The sequence below is a fragment of the Pyxicephalus adspersus genome, chromosome 11, assembly GCF_032062135.1.
Source record: "Pyxicephalus adspersus chromosome 11, UCB_Pads_2.0, whole genome shotgun sequence".
NCBI lineage: Eukaryota > Metazoa > Chordata > Amphibia > Anura > Pyxicephalidae > Pyxicephalus > Pyxicephalus adspersus.
The window spans coordinates 16,399,525-16,416,719 of record NC_092868.1 but is presented as its reverse complement, the minus strand read 5'-3'; the positions used below and the strand labels follow the sequence as shown (position 1 = coordinate 16,416,719).

The window sequence follows — 17,195 nt, the reverse complement described above, 5'->3', positions numbered from 1 at the left end:
TATTGACCAAATCTTTTTTTAAATACTAGGACCCTCATTTTGACATGCTCGATTTTGACATCTAGTTATTTTGGGAATACTATTGGGCACCAGATCATTTGCTTTATATGTGGACATTAAAGTGTTAATGATTTGGCCTATATTACACCAAAAAGTTGTTTTGACATATGCATTATATTGTTATTGGGAATATTGATGTTATAGTATTTATGATGAATACTTCTTTGAAAGCTGTCATGAAGGTTCAGTAATGCTAAGTAATAATAGATAATAGAAAAGTAGCTAAATGCTAAAAAAGCTTCTTTAAAATCCCTGTTTAGATTCCCATAATTACAGTGCACAAGCAGCCGATTTGTCTTTTGAAGAGGAAATGCTCAATAGTGCTTTTCTAGAGTGTGATTCAGAAGGAAATGGTAAGAAATTGCTTATTTTTTTACATTGGCATAGTTTTTTTTATATAGTTTACTTGTTTGAAATATTGCGTTGGAATATTTAATTATAAAAAATATGATTTGACTGAAAAAATGTATTTTGACTGTTTCTCTGCCTAATATACAAACATAAATTTAGGGTATTTTAGGTACAAAATACTATATGAATGCTGCATATGTGCTTTAAAAGTCATGTCAGTGTGCAAAGTGGTAAAAAAAATATTGTTGAGTAAATTGGTACATAAAAAATGTTTAAGAGTTTGGTCTGGACAAAAAAGTTTTGATTATCCTAAAGTTTTACAGTAGTGATGTAGAAGATTGGAAATGTGCAGTAGTGATATGGTGAAGTGGTGTATCACTACGTGACCAACTGGGTAAGACCACTGTCATTTTCAATGCCTCCCACAAATCCTCCCCTATTTAGAGAACTGAATGTTACTGTGAGTACAGCAAGTGCGTCCTTCTTTCTACTGTCACTGCAAACAATTGTAAATGATGTATGCATCTTAAGGGGAGCTGTACCTAGAGCCAACATACTGTATAAAAAGTAGTTATAAGGTTTAAATGATTATTACAACCTACATTTTAGCATATTCCTAAAGAACGCGTGAAGAAATTACTCATGTAATGTTTATCTGCTTTCAAATACATCCCACTTTTTCTAGGATTGTATGAAAGCCTCTTTGTGCCACTCATCTGGAATTAATCAGTACAGCTGTACTGTTTGATTTGAGATAATGTCAGCCTCCATTTTTGTTTCTTACTTGGCTGTCTTCAACATCTACTGTATACAGGGAACAAAATTGTATGTGGTCTGGAAATTGGTATTGGCTGGTATTTCTTTTATTAAAAGATGTATAGATTGAGGTATAGCTTTACTTTTCTAAAAAGAAGATATTTACTAATCGCTAAACTCTTGTACCAGTCTTCTTTTTCGGGATGCATTTCAGAGTTTCCATGTGTATACTATGCACCAGTTTATGTATTAAGCTTATTTAATCAAATTTGGTTGACTTTTTTGTATCTCAAACATACTAAGACTAGGAGGCCTGCAAAGATGTTAACAAGAAAACAAGATTATATTTAAAAATATACTTTGAATGATTGTGTTCATAGGAAAGGTGTCAGTGATCCAGATTATTGATTACTTAAAGAGTGTGACTGATGCAAGCCGTGATGGAAATCGTCTTGTAGCTCTCCGTAAGATGTTCGATCCCGATGATAAGGACATTCTTGTAGATCTGCAGACATTTCGGACAGTTATGACCCAGTGGATAGCCGGCTGTTGTCAGGACAGGTTTGTGACAATCTGATCTAAAACGATTCTGTTGAGTATGTTAGGTATGAACTGTTGGCAAAATTCCAGTATCGTACAAATATTGAGCAGAACCACTTCACCTCCACTTTTGTAGAATATGATGGATAGGATGGATAGTGGGAAAGAAACTTCACCCCTAGTGTATGTAACCTTCTGACTTCAACTGTAAAATTTATTTGCTATACATTACTATTTTTCTTTATTATGTCTAATTACCTTTTTTTTATACTTCTAATAAAATTTGCTGGATTCCATGGGAAACATTATTATATTATATAAACATTATTTTGAAGTTAGATTTCCACAACAGTAAACACTACACTAACAAACTATAAATTTGGCATATCGTATAGAATATGTGCAAGTCAAAAGTGATTTCTTCCCAGACGTTCAAATTCACAAGCAGATTGTTTCACTTTTTACTGATTATATCACACTTTGGTCACAAGTGAACACACACTTTGTAGTATTGTCGCGGCAATCAAGACAGAATGGGAGCGCAAAGCCTCCCAGGATACCTACGTCACCCATCCCAGAAGGCTCTTGGCTGCTCCGAGATCAGGGCATGCGCAGAAGGAGCCCTTTTTATCAATGACACTGAGCCCAATTTATGTCAACCGATCTCGCCCCTGCTCTGTGTGAGATCGGGTATCACAGGAAGAAGAAGGCAGAAGAAGAAAGAAGAGGATGTCGGCACCCGGCGCTTCTCTGAGCTGGGCTGAAGACAGATACGGGGACGACGCGGGACCCAAAATGAAGAAGCTTTCAGACATATAAACAAATCTGCAGGATTAAAGATAAATGTGTTTTTTTGATTTTGGGTTTAGTTCCACTTTAAGTTATTTTGCCACCTCTTTGAAAGTATATTTGGGGTAATTATCCATTTCAAACACCCATTTGCAACTGGGCTTCCTTTGCTAAGCTCTTGAGAAGTTGCTGCAGGAAATCTATATTTTCTTCCTCATGAAGTCCCTCTTGCAACAAAACACCCTCACAACATAATGCTCTTAACCTAACGCTTGACAGTTGGGATGCTGTTCTTTGTCCTCCCCCTTTTTCCTCCCCAAAAAAATGATGGTCACTGTGACCGAAAGGATTGACCTTGGATTCATTGATCTAAAGACTAATCTCTAAAAAGTCCACATGTGCCATTGCAAACTACAGTCCGGGTTCTTATGGGAACTTTTGAAGCAGTGGCTTCTTCCTTACTGAGCAACTTTTAGGTGATAATGGTTTTGTACTATTTTTACTGTGGATATAGATTCTTATCTACCTGTTTCTTCTGGAGTTCCACTTTTTTGTGCCTTCCTAAGTTGTATGATGGCTTAGTGGTCCTATAGTGTTTACACTCTACATATAATTAGTACAGATGAATGTGGAACCTTCAAGCATTTGGGTTGTATTGAATGTGTTGTTTTGGATGAACCAGATATCTGGAGGTCCACAATTTTATTCTAAGGTCTAGGCTGATTTCTTTTGATTTTTTTTTATGTTTTACAGATATGCAGTGATTGGTTTGATCATAGGTCTTAATCAACATCCACATGTTGACTTCAGTTAGGCTAATAGGAAACTGTCTGTTGTGAACCTCCTGAATTTGTGATATATTCAACACAAAGTGAAAATATCTGCCTGTGAACATGGGGGCTGATTTATTGAGGCTCTCAAGGCTGAAGAAGATACACTTTCACCAGTGAACCTGGGTGATCTGGCAAACATTGAATGGATCTGGTCCAGGATTTCAAATATTTGCTAATAAGTAGTAAAAGCTGTTTAAGAAATTCATTCCAGGTTTGCTGGATCACCCAGGTTAACTGATGAAAATGTATCTTCTCCAGCCTTAGAGAGCTTTAATAAGTCAGACCCATTGTTTGAATAAGTTACTTTTGCCCTGCATAAAGTACCATATATACCCGCACATAAGCTAACCTTTTCAGCACCCAAAATGTGTTGAAAAAGTCCCCCTCGGCTTATACGCCAGTCAGGTTTGAGCCCAGTACAAGTTGACAGTTATACTTACCTGCTCACACAGCCTTCCTTTTGCAGCACCGCGGTCTTCAGGCACAGTTCCAGGCAGCAGGGACGTCTCAGCGTGTATTCACTATACAAGAGCTGTTTCTGCAGAACAGCACCAAGAAAACAGTGGCCAAACAGTGTACTGCAGTCCCTGTATTGAACATTCGATCTGAAATTCTTGCAGGGAAACTGAAGTACTACTGTATATAGTACTTTTTAACTCTAAGCACAGTGAGCCCTGCTAGTAATATCGAAATAAATATTTAAAAACATATACCCCACTGATGCCCCACAGATGATTTATTGGTTTTTATTTTGAATATTAAAACTTGCCAGGAGCTTGCCAGAAATGCTGCAGCATTTCCCACCCTACGCTTATACGCGAGTCAATCATTTTTTCCTGTTTTCCAAGGTAAAAAAGGGTACCTCGGCTTATACGGGGATCGGTTTATACACGGGTATATACAGGGTAGATGTTCTAAATGATACGCCAAATGTATAATTTGTTAGTATAATATCTGTGGAATAATTATAATGTGAGCTTTCTTAGACTTCATTTTAAGTGTATGAAAAGTTTAGACTTTACCTGTAGGTTAAAAAAATGTAAATAAAAATAAAAATCTGGGCTTTAAATAGTATTTTTTCATTATCTAGGAATCTGAAGATGCCACTGGATGATGTTTTTATCAAAGATCCAGAACAACCCTTTGGTAAGTATGATGCAAAGAAGATTGACAGTCCCACTTTGGACTTAAAACCACACCATATTCAGGAAAAAGTAACAGGTTCACTGGATTGCAGACATAATATGTAACCTACAGTATATCTATACTTCTATGCTTTTTTACTCCACTCTGTGTGTTCTTACTCTTATGCATGTAATTTTTCCATATCTGGAAAAACTATTTTATGATCTTTTTCAGTGACAGAGGAAAGAACATACTGTATGTACACACAGCACCTGTTCTGTTCTATGAAGAAGGGGAAGGTTGAGCGCGTGAGCTTTCCTCCCTTGTCTTGAATAGCAGTTGTTCCCGATCGCCGGTAATGAATCCGCAGTAAGGTATCCATGACCGGCATCAGGTGACCGCTGTACACATCAGATTCTCGTCCAACATGAACATGATTATTTATTTCAGACAATGTATGTTTCTGATGTGTGTACATAGCTATAGTCTGCTGCTGCCTTTTGCGCATCTGAAGTGGCAGATACATAAAAATGTTGTTTGTCTTACAATGCACATTACAGTTACTTACAGTTGAAATGGATTTTTCCAATTTTGTAAATTTTGTTTTATGTGCAACTAAGAAATGGAGGGGGGGAATTCAGAACTAAATGAGAGTTAACGAAAAGGTGTAAGGTATATATATAAAAATATAAAATATTACTGCATACTAGTCCTTAGGTTTAAAGACTGTATGAGTTTTTTCAGCCTAAGTTTATTTTGTACACCTGTTGATCCTTACACAGTTTTCCCAGCTCTCTTCTGTGAACTACAAACCTCCTCATATCCCTCTATAATGGAGAGGAGAGGCGTAGGTGTTTGCAGTCCAAACCAGGAGAGTAGCCACAGACACAGTACTGTTAGCTGTTAGCCTAGTACAAGGAAGTAATTTACTGCCAGGACCACCATGTAAAAATAAAGGAGAAAATGCCTGAACAAAAGTAATGCAGCCACCACTTTTACAGCATCCAGTGACTGGTAAGCTGCAGTATATTCCATGTTTCTTTTGTTTAGATATACTAGATGCTAGATATAGGAGTAATTTTGTTTGCTGGAACTGCCCAGATCAAAAGTCAGTTCTTTGATTTTTACATGAACAGACAGGAATAGTTTACACTAGTGTTAAAAAATCACTGTGTTTACTGCTCCTGGACATCTACTGGCAATCACCAGATGCTCAGGAATGGTAACAGACAGTAAACACTAGGCTGTTGGGCAAGCATTTCCTTGCAAAGCATCAAAACAGTGCATTTTCCCCTATTTTCCACTCTTTCAGATGTAGAAATGATGAAAAATGAGATACAAAAAATTCTAATTTTTGCGAATCACATGCAATTTTTAAAATCACACTGACTTGAAATTAAAACTCTGCAGGTACAGCATTTGATTTGCTCAGTTTTAAGTTTCATTACATTTGCATATAAACTTTCTGTATTTTATTGGCTATCTCTATCTGGAATGCCTGAAACCAAAAAGGTGGTAACTGTGGTAAACAGCAGCTTCAATTTAAGTTTATGGAGGTGGTTGGGGCAGCTCCAATATAATTATGAATAACATTTTCAAGTATCCTTTGTTGGCCTCATTCATACATGCTGAACCAAAATACATTTTAATCTCATTGTTACTGTGTATTAATAAACCAAGCCTTGACTAGGGTAGTTTGGATCCCGAAACTTTCCCGCACCTAAATTTAAATGCACAAAACTTTTCCCACACCTAAAAATTTTTTCCCGCACCTCTTACCAAATTCGCCTACTAGCCTCTTATCCCCCCAAAAACACTCTGACACCCTTTTGGATTTAAAATGGCTGGCAAGCAGCCAATTTATTACCAAAACATAATGAAAGGATCTGCTTATACTTCTAGTTCCTCGAATGCACCTTGACTTCTCCGTTACCCATGGAGACAGATGTCTGGAGAGATACCCCAATAACACACACGCACAGTATGGTCTTGGGAATATTCTCTAATCTTTATTCTGACAAAACAGGTTTTTATACACATAGATACACATAGAAGGACGTTGCCGCCACACACACAGCCTCCACAGCCACCAACCTCTGGCCAAAAACAGTGTTATTTGATAAGGCAAACCTTGCATAAAAACATTTCGAAATTTCGCCATCAGGTTACAAGGTTACAATTAAACTGAGTAGACAGAAAAAGAAGAAAAACAACTCCTTATATGAAAATTAAGCTTATACAAGTATTTGGCTTCACATTAGTTCTAGTTAATTCTAGTTCTATACAGTCCTGTAACAATACTTATTTAACCCTTCACATAACTTTAAATAAACAATAACTTAATAAATACCAATAAATAAAACATCAAATAAATAACATGTTTTAACCTAAATCAACATAAATTAACAACGAAAACACATACTATTAAAATACCATTACTATATTAATTGCAATACTTGTACCTATAAACCTTTTCCCAACCAATTACAAAAATAAACTTATAACCAAAAACCCCATTTAAATTCCTGTGCCCAATTGCACTATATCGCAACCAAATTCACTTTTCACAACCACCAGGCTGCAGGTCTAGGAAAGGTAAAGTCCGCTTTAAACAAAATATCTTTTATGTTTTAAACACACCCTGGCCCCTAGCCACCCAACACCGCCTCAGGGGCCACACCATAACCTTTTAACTGTGCATCCAACCACTGGGTTGCCCTCCCAAATGACCAACAGGACTCTTACCCTCCTAAACCCCAACCGCCACAGCGCTCAGGCGGGATACCACATGCCTGAGCTCTTCTCCACACCCGAAGGGCTCGCTGGATGCCATCCTGCAACCCCAAAAACCACAAATCAATACCTACAGCATTGAGGTGAACTCCATCATTGCGCAAAAACTCACTGGTCTCCTCCTCCAATTCCCTATGGCCAACCACAATCCCCCCTATTCCGGGCCACAAACCTGCCCACCTCTCTTTTCACCTTAACCCTGGCCTTGTTCAACTTGTCTACCGAACGCGCCCCTCTCCAGGTGGTTCTGGCCACTATATCGTACCAGACTATAACTAGCCCTCGAAACTCCACCTTCATTCTCAGATAATCAAGCCTGACATCTCTAATTAGCATAGATTTACGACCCAAATCGTTACCCCCGACATAGATAACTACTACATACCACAACGCAAATCTTCTGATGTTCAGCACCACTCTGCTCCATAACATCCTGGGAATTCCTAGCCACTGCACTGTAGCCTCCTCCCTGGAGAAGCCAAGCTGCTGTCCTTCAGGCTGAAATTCTGCCCTCTTGGCACCCCACCACACAAAGGAATGCCCCACTATCCACACCAAGCAGGGGCGCACACCTAGAACACAAAAACAAACCAGTAACAACCATCCCCCTATAAAAAAACAACTCCCGAATCCCTTCACAAAATGTGCGGCCGCACATACAGCTGAAAACGCCTTGACTCCCAGCCCCCAATCTGCCCAATTATCCGTTCCCCCAACCCCCATCCAGCCGCTTCGGTGGCTGGCCCAATCCGAAAGGAGTGAGACTAATAGCCCCCCCGGGTCCCTACCCATGTAAACCAAACATTTTTAAAGACTGCTATCAACTGAGAATGGGACAAAAAGTTTGTCTTCGTAAACCAACACTAGCCCCCCAACTGCTGCCTCCCCCAGAGAAACTCCTCCACCACCCAAACTGGACAGACGGTGGACCCTTCCATCTTAAACAGCTGAACCCTGAAACCCTGCCCAAGCCGATCAGTTTTGGAACTCTGAATGACCAGACATCTTGAAAACAAACCCCCCCTGCCAGACGTCGAACCGGACCCCTTCCCGTAACCCTTAACCGCCTGCCTTACAACAAATTCCTTAGTGAAATCCTTGCCCCGCTTTTGCTTACAATAAAAGGCCATCCCAGCAAGTTTCCTAATAAAAGCAGCAGACACCCCTTTTGTAAAGTCCTGAGCCAGCCAAAACAAAAGCAAATGTACTGGCTCCACCCCCGGCCTCCAACCCTCCTAACTGCTCACATAACCGATCCCATTCTCTCCAAACTGCCGCATAGGTCCCCCAAGTCCTCTCACTCAACAACCGTCAGATCGTATTACCAATCAATCCACTGCAGGCTTCCACAACACCTCCGGACAAGGCTCCCCGCGCTGCTCCAGCTCCGGCACCAAAATGCAAAACCTGTCTGTCTGTCAAAACCACTGGAAACAAGATAATGCACCAGCTATGACATTACTCACCCCAGGAATATGGCTCACAAACAAATAAATGTTATGTTGCAGACACTTCAGCACCAGATGCCGCAACAACCACACTGCCGGCTCTGACGAAACTGACAAACTATTAATAGCCTGCACTACGCCTAGGTTATCACAATGAAGCTTCACCTTCTTGTCCGCCAGAGCCTTTCCCCATAAATCAACCGCCACCATGATAGGGAACAGTTCTAACACCACCAAGTTCTTTACCAACTTAGCCTCCACCCACTCCTGCGGCCATGCCCCCACTTACCGCTTACTCTGAAATTATGTCCTGAAACCCATGGAGCCTGCCGCATCCGTAAACAACTCTAAATCCATAGCTGCCACTGGCCCTTCTAACCACATAGCCCTGCCATTGAAAGAGTCACCTTCCACACCTGCAAATCAAACCTAACTTCTTTTGACAAGCGTACAAAATGCCTTGGGGACTTAACCCCAGCCGTAGCAGCCGCCAACCCACGACAAAAGATTCTACCCATCCTGACCACCCTACATGCAAAATGTAATTTTCCAAACAATGACTGCACATCCTTCAACTGCAAATGCCACTAGCTTGTCCTGAGGCAACCTACTCTCCAAAGCCCGAGAATCCAACTCTTTACTCAAAAATGTGATGGTCGTCCAAGGGCCCTCTTTTTTTTCTCCCGCTAGCAGTACCCCGAATCTCTCAGCCACATGCTCCAACGTTCCCAACAAAACACTACAAACCGAACTCTCCGCCCGCCCAATCAATCACTAAACCTTCCAGCCGCGGGTCTTTGAAAGGCCTCCCCAAACTCCTTTGCCAGTTTCTCCAAAACCACCGCTGGGTATCTCAACACCGATCGTAAATTCTTAGGTTCTGCCGGAATTGCCGCCAAATTGCATGGAATGCGGAACCCTTCCGCAAATCCATCTTCCAGCATTTTTTATCACCGACCTATTAGGATACCTACCGAGGAAGGGGCGCATTCTTGCGATGATCACTGGCGTCCTGCCCTTTTCCAAATCCATCTCCCCCCTTGTTTAAAGCACCGCGCAAGCCCATGGTTTCCCCCACATCCTGAACATTCGTGGCGAGAATGACAGCCTCCACTGAATTTGCAGGTACCCTCGTTATAGAGCCAGCATATCCCTCTTTTCTTACCCCCCCCCCTTGAAAGGACTGCACGCCCCCAGGCCTCCCAAAAGACATAATCCGCATCCAAAGACCTATGTCTTTACGGTCCCATCTCAAGGACGGCCGAATAGCTTTGTGCTGACGAAATTGTTCTTCATACCGCAACCACGCCGTGCCCCTATAAAGTGTGTATGCATGCCCTACGCTTATTCCCGGCTGTGGGCCTCACTTTAGTTGTTGTTTGTCAGTTTGACTGCTGGGTCTACCTCTGTGTACCATCACTGTACAGCTCTTAGTGTAGTGCCTCCTAGATCTTTTACTCTTCAGTGAACTGACCCCTTACACATTAGCATTTATTTTGGACAGTTCAAATTTCTGAGGTACTAGAGCACTATGGGTTTTTTTAACACTTCTGAGTCTGTATAGTTATAGTAGGAGTATTAATAATGACTGGATAAATAAGTAATCATGTCTGCACTTGATGTAGAATATTCTAAATTTATTTTTGTTGTTTTTATGTCCATAGAAAATAAATATAGTACAGAACAGCTGGAGAGATACAGTGGTCATGTGCAGAACTTCACGTAAGAGCAAAGCAGTTGTACAATGCTGACTGACAAAAAGCAGACACTGTATTTGTGTGGTAAAAAGTCTTTTTGACATAGCTTCTAAAATGGGTTGGCTATAAACATTAGATTGTGGTCAGGAATTTATTATTGTTGGCATTATTGTTGCCTAAGACAGGTAACATAAACTTTTATGCTTGTACTAGATTGCGTGTTCATTAAAGACAGCCCTACAGCGCTGAACCATAGGCTGTACCAACTTAGAAATTTCCAGACCGACAGAACAAACCTCTGTTGTAGACTTTATTGGTCTATAGAGCAGTACAATGATTGTGTACTGAGTTGGATAACAGATCTGTTTTCTGATGGCACCTGTAAGCATTTAGCAATCAACAGTAGGTGTGTGTGCAGCTAACATTCAGGACTGCATGAATATATATGCTTTATGAAGTCTTTATTGATTATTATGTTTATTATTATGTTATTATTAAAAAAATAATAATTTAATAAATACCGGTATTACTATTATTTTATATATTTATTAATACAATTATAATGCCGCATCTTCCATAGGGCCATACAAGTCATGCCAGAAAAGATACTATAGAATGCACAGAAACATACTAAATTCGGGTTAAGAACCTTGTCTGGAAAATACATAAATATAAAGTTAGGCAGTACCTACTATTAGACTTGTTCAATTTTTTGTTTATTTAATTTGGGTGAACTAAAACACAACTGATGTGAGCTGATTATTAAAGTATTTTAGGTAATTTACTAAAAGATTTGTTTTTTTTTTATTCCTTCTCTGATTTTATAATAGGGGAGAACAGGCTGATCTAATAGGCAAAGTTGCTGATCTTATGTTTATTAACAAGAAATTAACTGATCAGAAAATCAGGCTGCAAAAGAATCTGGAGTTAGCTGAGGAGACTAATGCTTGCTTGACTGAGGAAATAGCGGAGATCAAAAGCAAGCTGAAAAGGTGTGTCTATAGACATAATGACAAAACGGTAAATACAGATTTTTGCAAGGATGCTAATATGATGATTGTGTGCATGTAGTGACCACACAATCATCAGGTTGTAAATTTTTTTTTTTTAAAAAGTAGTAGAACATTTATTTATTGTTATGTAGTACTTTACCCATTCTTATGTCTGAACATAAGGTTTATACCGGTAAGTCCATATAAACTAGTTTAGTTGATGCTTCGACTAAGCAGGTAAACACACACAACACATTATGTGATGCAGAGCATATGCCTCCATATAGTCATTTTTATGACTATATATGAAGTCTGTACAAAATTACCTATTACTTAATTGCATATTTTAGGAGGTGAGAGGAAACCTGAGACCCTAGTGCAGCAAAGGCAAGAGTGCTAGCCACTGGGCCTACCATGATGCCCATATTTTCTAAGATGTAATTACACTTTAATATGTCACAGTAAAGTTCACAGTTTTTTTTCGTACTAATTGGGTGACTTTACATGAAACAAACAGACTAGGTTGCAAAGTCAACAGTAAAAAGCTGACTACTCACATAATCTGATGTGTGAACCTATGTTATATATACTCCATACGCTTGGGGGCCATTTTAGAACCGTAGTGAGCTACGGGGTTCTGCTGCAGGTACAACCACAGTTCCAACCTGTCCCATTCAAGTGAATAGGGGAAGTTAGATCTGACTCAGAAAGGGTCAGTGACTCACAACAGGCTCCAGGTAACCATCCCACAGTCGACCAGTATTTTCTTTAGAGGATGAATATAGCAACCAAGTAAATGGCATTTCAGTTTCTGAATGAAAAATATTACTTTAATGATATGTTGTGTAAAATTAGCATGTTATCCTCTATATATACTATTGTGGTGTGGATTGGAGGGGGGTGAAATATACTTTAAGTATTTATTTACTGTATGGCTGTAAAATATATGTAAAGCAAAATAGGAATACAGAAGAGAAGGGTCCAAACCCCATCAGTTTATTGTGTTGTGTTGTATTTGCCCTGTGCTAGGGAGATTTTTCTTTACTTCCTGTTCTAAAAACGGTTTCCCTTCACCCTTTGTCCTAAAATAAAATGTGGGCTATCCTCTCAATTTTTTTATTTAGTGACAACGTTGACCAGAGCAAATATTGGGGGTACTAAAAAAATGTTTGTGTAACTCCAGAAATAAAAGCAAGTTTGTAATACATCCTCTAAACTTTGTATTATTTATATCAAATTTAGCTCCCAGCAAGCAATGCAACAAAGCCTATCTATCCACAGTGAACTTGAAGATATAAAGACTTTTACTAAAGATCTTGAAGAAAAAATTAGTGTTTTGTGTGTTCAGAAGAAAAAGCTAGTAGGTGTATTTCCTAAAAAAAATATTTTCATATTTTTATGCCTGCACAAAAGCGTCTATTTATAAAGTAATAAATCTGATGTTCACTAAAACATTCTCCGGTGGAGAATCTTCCAGAGCCATGTGTTCAATGGCAATAATTGATTCTCCACCAGGGAATGTTTCAATGAATGTCAGAGTCACTACTAAAGTGATTTTTTTTTAAAAAAGTGCAGTTATTCATAGTAAACAGACGTATTTATGAATATTATTGATTAATTTGTATGTGTTAATTCCTTTTGACAGCTTGCTTTGTTGTTAATAAACAGAATGCATCGCTCTTTGTCATATGAAGACGGAATCAGTTTGATTTTGAGATCAGTTTTAAAAATACAAATGTTTTCAGTCACACATTTTTAAAGCTAAAAGAAAGATGAAATGTTTAGTACAGTTAGAATAATTTATTTATTGGTATTATGGTTGCAGCATGTATGTCAACCTTGCATACTTTCTATTTCAAACCTATTTCAAACCTTACTTTTAAATCCACTATTGATGGCATGTAAATCAAATAACTGATGCCACAATGTATATTGTAACAAGGTAAAATTATTGTTTAGACAGCACACAGCTGGCATGTGGTAAGATCTTTCCAAGTACCAACAAGTATTTACCTGGATATGGCCATACAACAATCATATGATTAAGTTTATTTTCACAATTCAGTTGACATCATGCTCTTTTTCATATGCTGAAGTAATGCCTGATGTTCATATGAGTAGGATTGTGTAGTGTATGTGAGTGTAAGACAGAGGAAAAAAATACTTACCATTTACCAATTAGTATGGTTTGCAAAAACCTATACTACATTCATGCATGCATCAACCATCATTTATACCTTTGTGCTTATAAGAATAGATGCCATTATACCAAAAACAAAACAAAAAAAAAGGTTACATTAAAAAATCATTGATCACCAGAACATAGCATAATAAAATGTTACTTTTAGCAGTCCATGGTGCTCGAGAGCTATAACAGTAGGTCAAGACACAGTATATACCCCATTGCATTTCTTATACTGGGTTGCAATGCCCCATTACACGTCACAGCCTACTAATGTATCCTTCTTATGGGGTGATAGTTAGGTGCACAGCCTAAACCTATTGCACTTTTTCTCTGGTTTACTGCAGAAGCATAAAGGTTGTTACTGAAGCCCCCTAGACACTCAATGAGCTCTATGCTATGTACCTGACTAAAAAACAAGGGCTGTTGAGCTTTTGAGAGGCAAATAAATACTAGGTAGGTCTGATCCATGTAATATTAAGGGTATTAGCATGTGCAGCAAGCACACAGTCAAGTTTTATTAGTACAAGTCTCTTTATTGTATTCCAAAACAAAATAGCTTTCTTCAGCATATATCAAAAACAAAACAGAAAATGCAGCTTACATAGGCTTACCACCAGGTGAGTCCTTAGTGAGGATTCCACTGTCCATAAATAAATAAAATCAGCATTAACATCTTTTCATATAGCAACAACACTGCTTCTTTCTACTTGTTTCCACACAGGCCTGTTTGCAACTCCACTTCCCTACTGGGTGTACTTGTGTGGAGTGGGAAGGCCCACTCAATACCTTCCTTCCTACTCCAGAGTAAAGGTCTTGAAGTTAATTAAACATAGCTACCACTTGCAAAGTTGCTCTTACTACTCCTGGACTCTTTTCCCAGCAACACCCTGGTTTAAGGAGCCAACACTCTATATAATGGAGAAATATATCTTCTGTCCAGGACCCATGCCTGCAGTCCTGTACATCCCATATGAGCTCTTTGGATTTACATCATGTGATATCACAACTACAGTCACCAACGTTTCTGTAGCCCATTTTACTGCCTTGGACCCTTTTTATTCATTGACAAAAAGGTCTGCCTTTGCTTACCCTTTCTTGATATTTACCATGTACATCTACCTTTTCTATTACCAATTCCCACTGTGCTGCTCATATTCTACAGTTTGGGTTTTGCATGTGACCTTTTTCTGCGTGCTTGTATCAAACTTACTTATTTTTATTAGACAATTTCCAGAGCCAGTTTAGAAAGTACAGGCTTTTGTAGGACAAAACCTTTTTCCTAAAATCTGAATTTTGTTTAATTAATCATTCTAAAAACTAAACAGTCCTTTTTTAGACAGCTGCCATCGGTCCGCCACTATTACCACAACAAATAACTAACTTACATTGCCAAGCATCCACATCATGCATCTTCTACAATTCCAGCAATAATTATCCAGTATTATAACCTGAAGGTTTTGTTACTTGATTAAAAAGTTGAAGAATTTACCATATGTTGTAACATACAAGCTACAGACTGTAGAGCAACTACTTATCCCCATATGATTAGGTGAACACCATCGATCTTTCCACTCTGACTTTTCAATAACTACTATTAACTACCCGGTTTGAAATACCACCTAGCATCAAACAACTCTCTCCTACAACTATAGCTGCAGATTGAAAACGTCCAAACCATTATTTGGTTTTATCTTTATTGCATTCCTGAGCATTAGCCGGCATTAGGGCCTGTTCTATCCGGTCAAAAGTTTCAGCAATCTTACCAAGTCTCCCAATCCCCTGAAGAAGCTCTGTGGGGTGAAACATGTGGGGAAGAGAAACAAATGTTTCTGTAATCACACATTGCTCCAATATGCTGTAATTACTCTATGACGTATAGAACAGTGAACCTGTGTTAGCCTGGGTCCAGTGCAGGAGGACTCTGTTTAGTTTTTAGAATGATTTATTAAATAAAAGTTCAGTTTTTAAGACAAAAAAAGGTTTTGCTCTACAAAAGCCTGTCTTTTCTTTCTCTCAACTAGCAGATTTTTTCAGGCTGGGCACTCTGAGAAAACTCTCTTCAAATAACTGGGTTGCTTTCCTTGGTTGAATCTACTACTCTACTACCTAGAAAATCTCCAGACATTATAAGAGTATCCATAGGGATAACATGACAGTCGCCCAATCTTTCTGTTTTCAATTTATTCAAGCAACAATCTCTTGTTTTAGTGAATCGAAGTCTGTTCTCTAGCTGCAGTCTGGAAGACAATGGTAGGTTGGTAAACTTGACAGGTTAATATTGTTCCCCCTGCACCCATTTCTTTCCATAAAATGCTTGTTTAGGTCTCCATAATAGTTCAGTCTCAGCAGTATATGTGCAGCTTTAACAAAAAGTGAAAGCCATGGTGAAGTGAATATATGAGGTCATTTATTTACCACAGGAAAAACAAAATCTTCAGCTAAGCAGTCAGAAGCAGCATTTACAGGAAGAGGTAATACAATCTTAATTTTGGTTCTCTTTCTGAGTCATTGTTCTTTAAACTTAAGTTGCCAAACTTTTGCTGGACTGTAATTTTTTTCCCAGGATCTTTTGGCAAGGTCATTAAAGATTTTAATCACATCCCTTAAGATAAACATAAATATTAACTTCAACAATGAGTTGAGTGATCATCTTCACAGTAAAGGCCAAGGTTTGCTGCCCTAGAAAACGGGACCATGTCATTAGTAGGTCAGAAGGAGGAGTAAAGAGAGTGGCAAGGGGTGTATTTTTCTATCAGTGCAGAAAGGTAAGTGGGACAAGAACTGTGGAGTGATTTAAATGCACAAGGGCTTCAATTTGATTCTAAAGTGAAATAGAAGCCAGTGAAGAAAACTACAAAGAGATGCAACATAATAGGAATGGTGGGAAGAGTAAGTCTAGCTGCTGCATTCATAATAGATTGTACAGAAGGGAGTTGGGTTAGTGGAATACCAAGGAGGAGGATGGTACAGTAGTCCAGACGAGAACTGACAAAAGCATGTACAAAAGGGTTTGGTGGTCTCTGCAGACAGGTAGGGGCAGATTTTAGAAATGTTGGATTGTTTAAGTGTGGGGGGGGGGGGGGGGTTTAGATGATGAGCTCTGTATAATCCTGGTTAAGTTTAAGAAGCTTGTCAGCCATCCATGATGAGATGACCGACAGGCAGTATGAAACCTTAACCTTAAAGGAGGATAAATGACCGAATAAAGAAGTAGAGAGAAAAGAGAACCAGTCCAAGGACTGACCCTTGGGGAATACCAACAGGTAGGAGAGTAGGAAAGGAGGAATTACCATTAAAAAAAACCTTGAAAGGAGCAGTCAGACAGGTATAAAGCAAATGACATAGCATGTTTGAAAGCAGAGGGGTACAAAACCGTATAAAGGGAGAGGATGAATAGTTTGGTTAGTGCGGGGCCGGGGTGGAGGAATGGGCACAGAGTAGATTGAGTCAAGAGAACAGGTAGTAGATGGAGATGATGAGAGAATTGAGGAGACTTCATTCAGAGTAAAAGGGCTGAAGAGGGTTAGTGATGATATAGAGGTGGAAGGGGTGGATATATTTGGAGTAGCACAGTGAGCAGAAACAAAATGTTTAAGTTTGACATTTTTATTGTTGAGTCAATTGTT

The 17,195-nt window shown here is 38.9% G+C and overlaps 1 protein-coding gene across 4 annotated transcripts in view; it reads left to right on the top strand.

Annotated features, from left to right (window-relative positions):
• The window catches only part of KASH5 (KASH domain containing 5), a 48,179-nt gene that overhangs the window by 3,227 nt on the left and 27,757 nt on the right, over nucleotides 1-17,195 (top strand). For all 4 annotated transcript variants that reach the window (XM_072427196.1, XM_072427197.1, XM_072427198.1 and 1 more), the window contains exons 3-9: nucleotides 321-413; nucleotides 1,548-1,728; nucleotides 4,420-4,475; nucleotides 10,360-10,417; nucleotides 11,223-11,384; nucleotides 12,627-12,744; nucleotides 15,990-16,040. In XM_072427196.1, coding sequence (XP_072283297.1) covers nucleotides 321-413; nucleotides 1,548-1,728; nucleotides 4,420-4,475; nucleotides 10,360-10,417; nucleotides 11,223-11,384; nucleotides 12,627-12,744; nucleotides 15,990-16,040 — 719 coding nt within the window. The remainder of the gene's footprint in view (nucleotides 1-320; nucleotides 414-1,547; nucleotides 1,729-4,419; nucleotides 4,476-10,359; nucleotides 10,418-11,222; nucleotides 11,385-12,626; nucleotides 12,745-15,989; nucleotides 16,041-17,195) is intronic.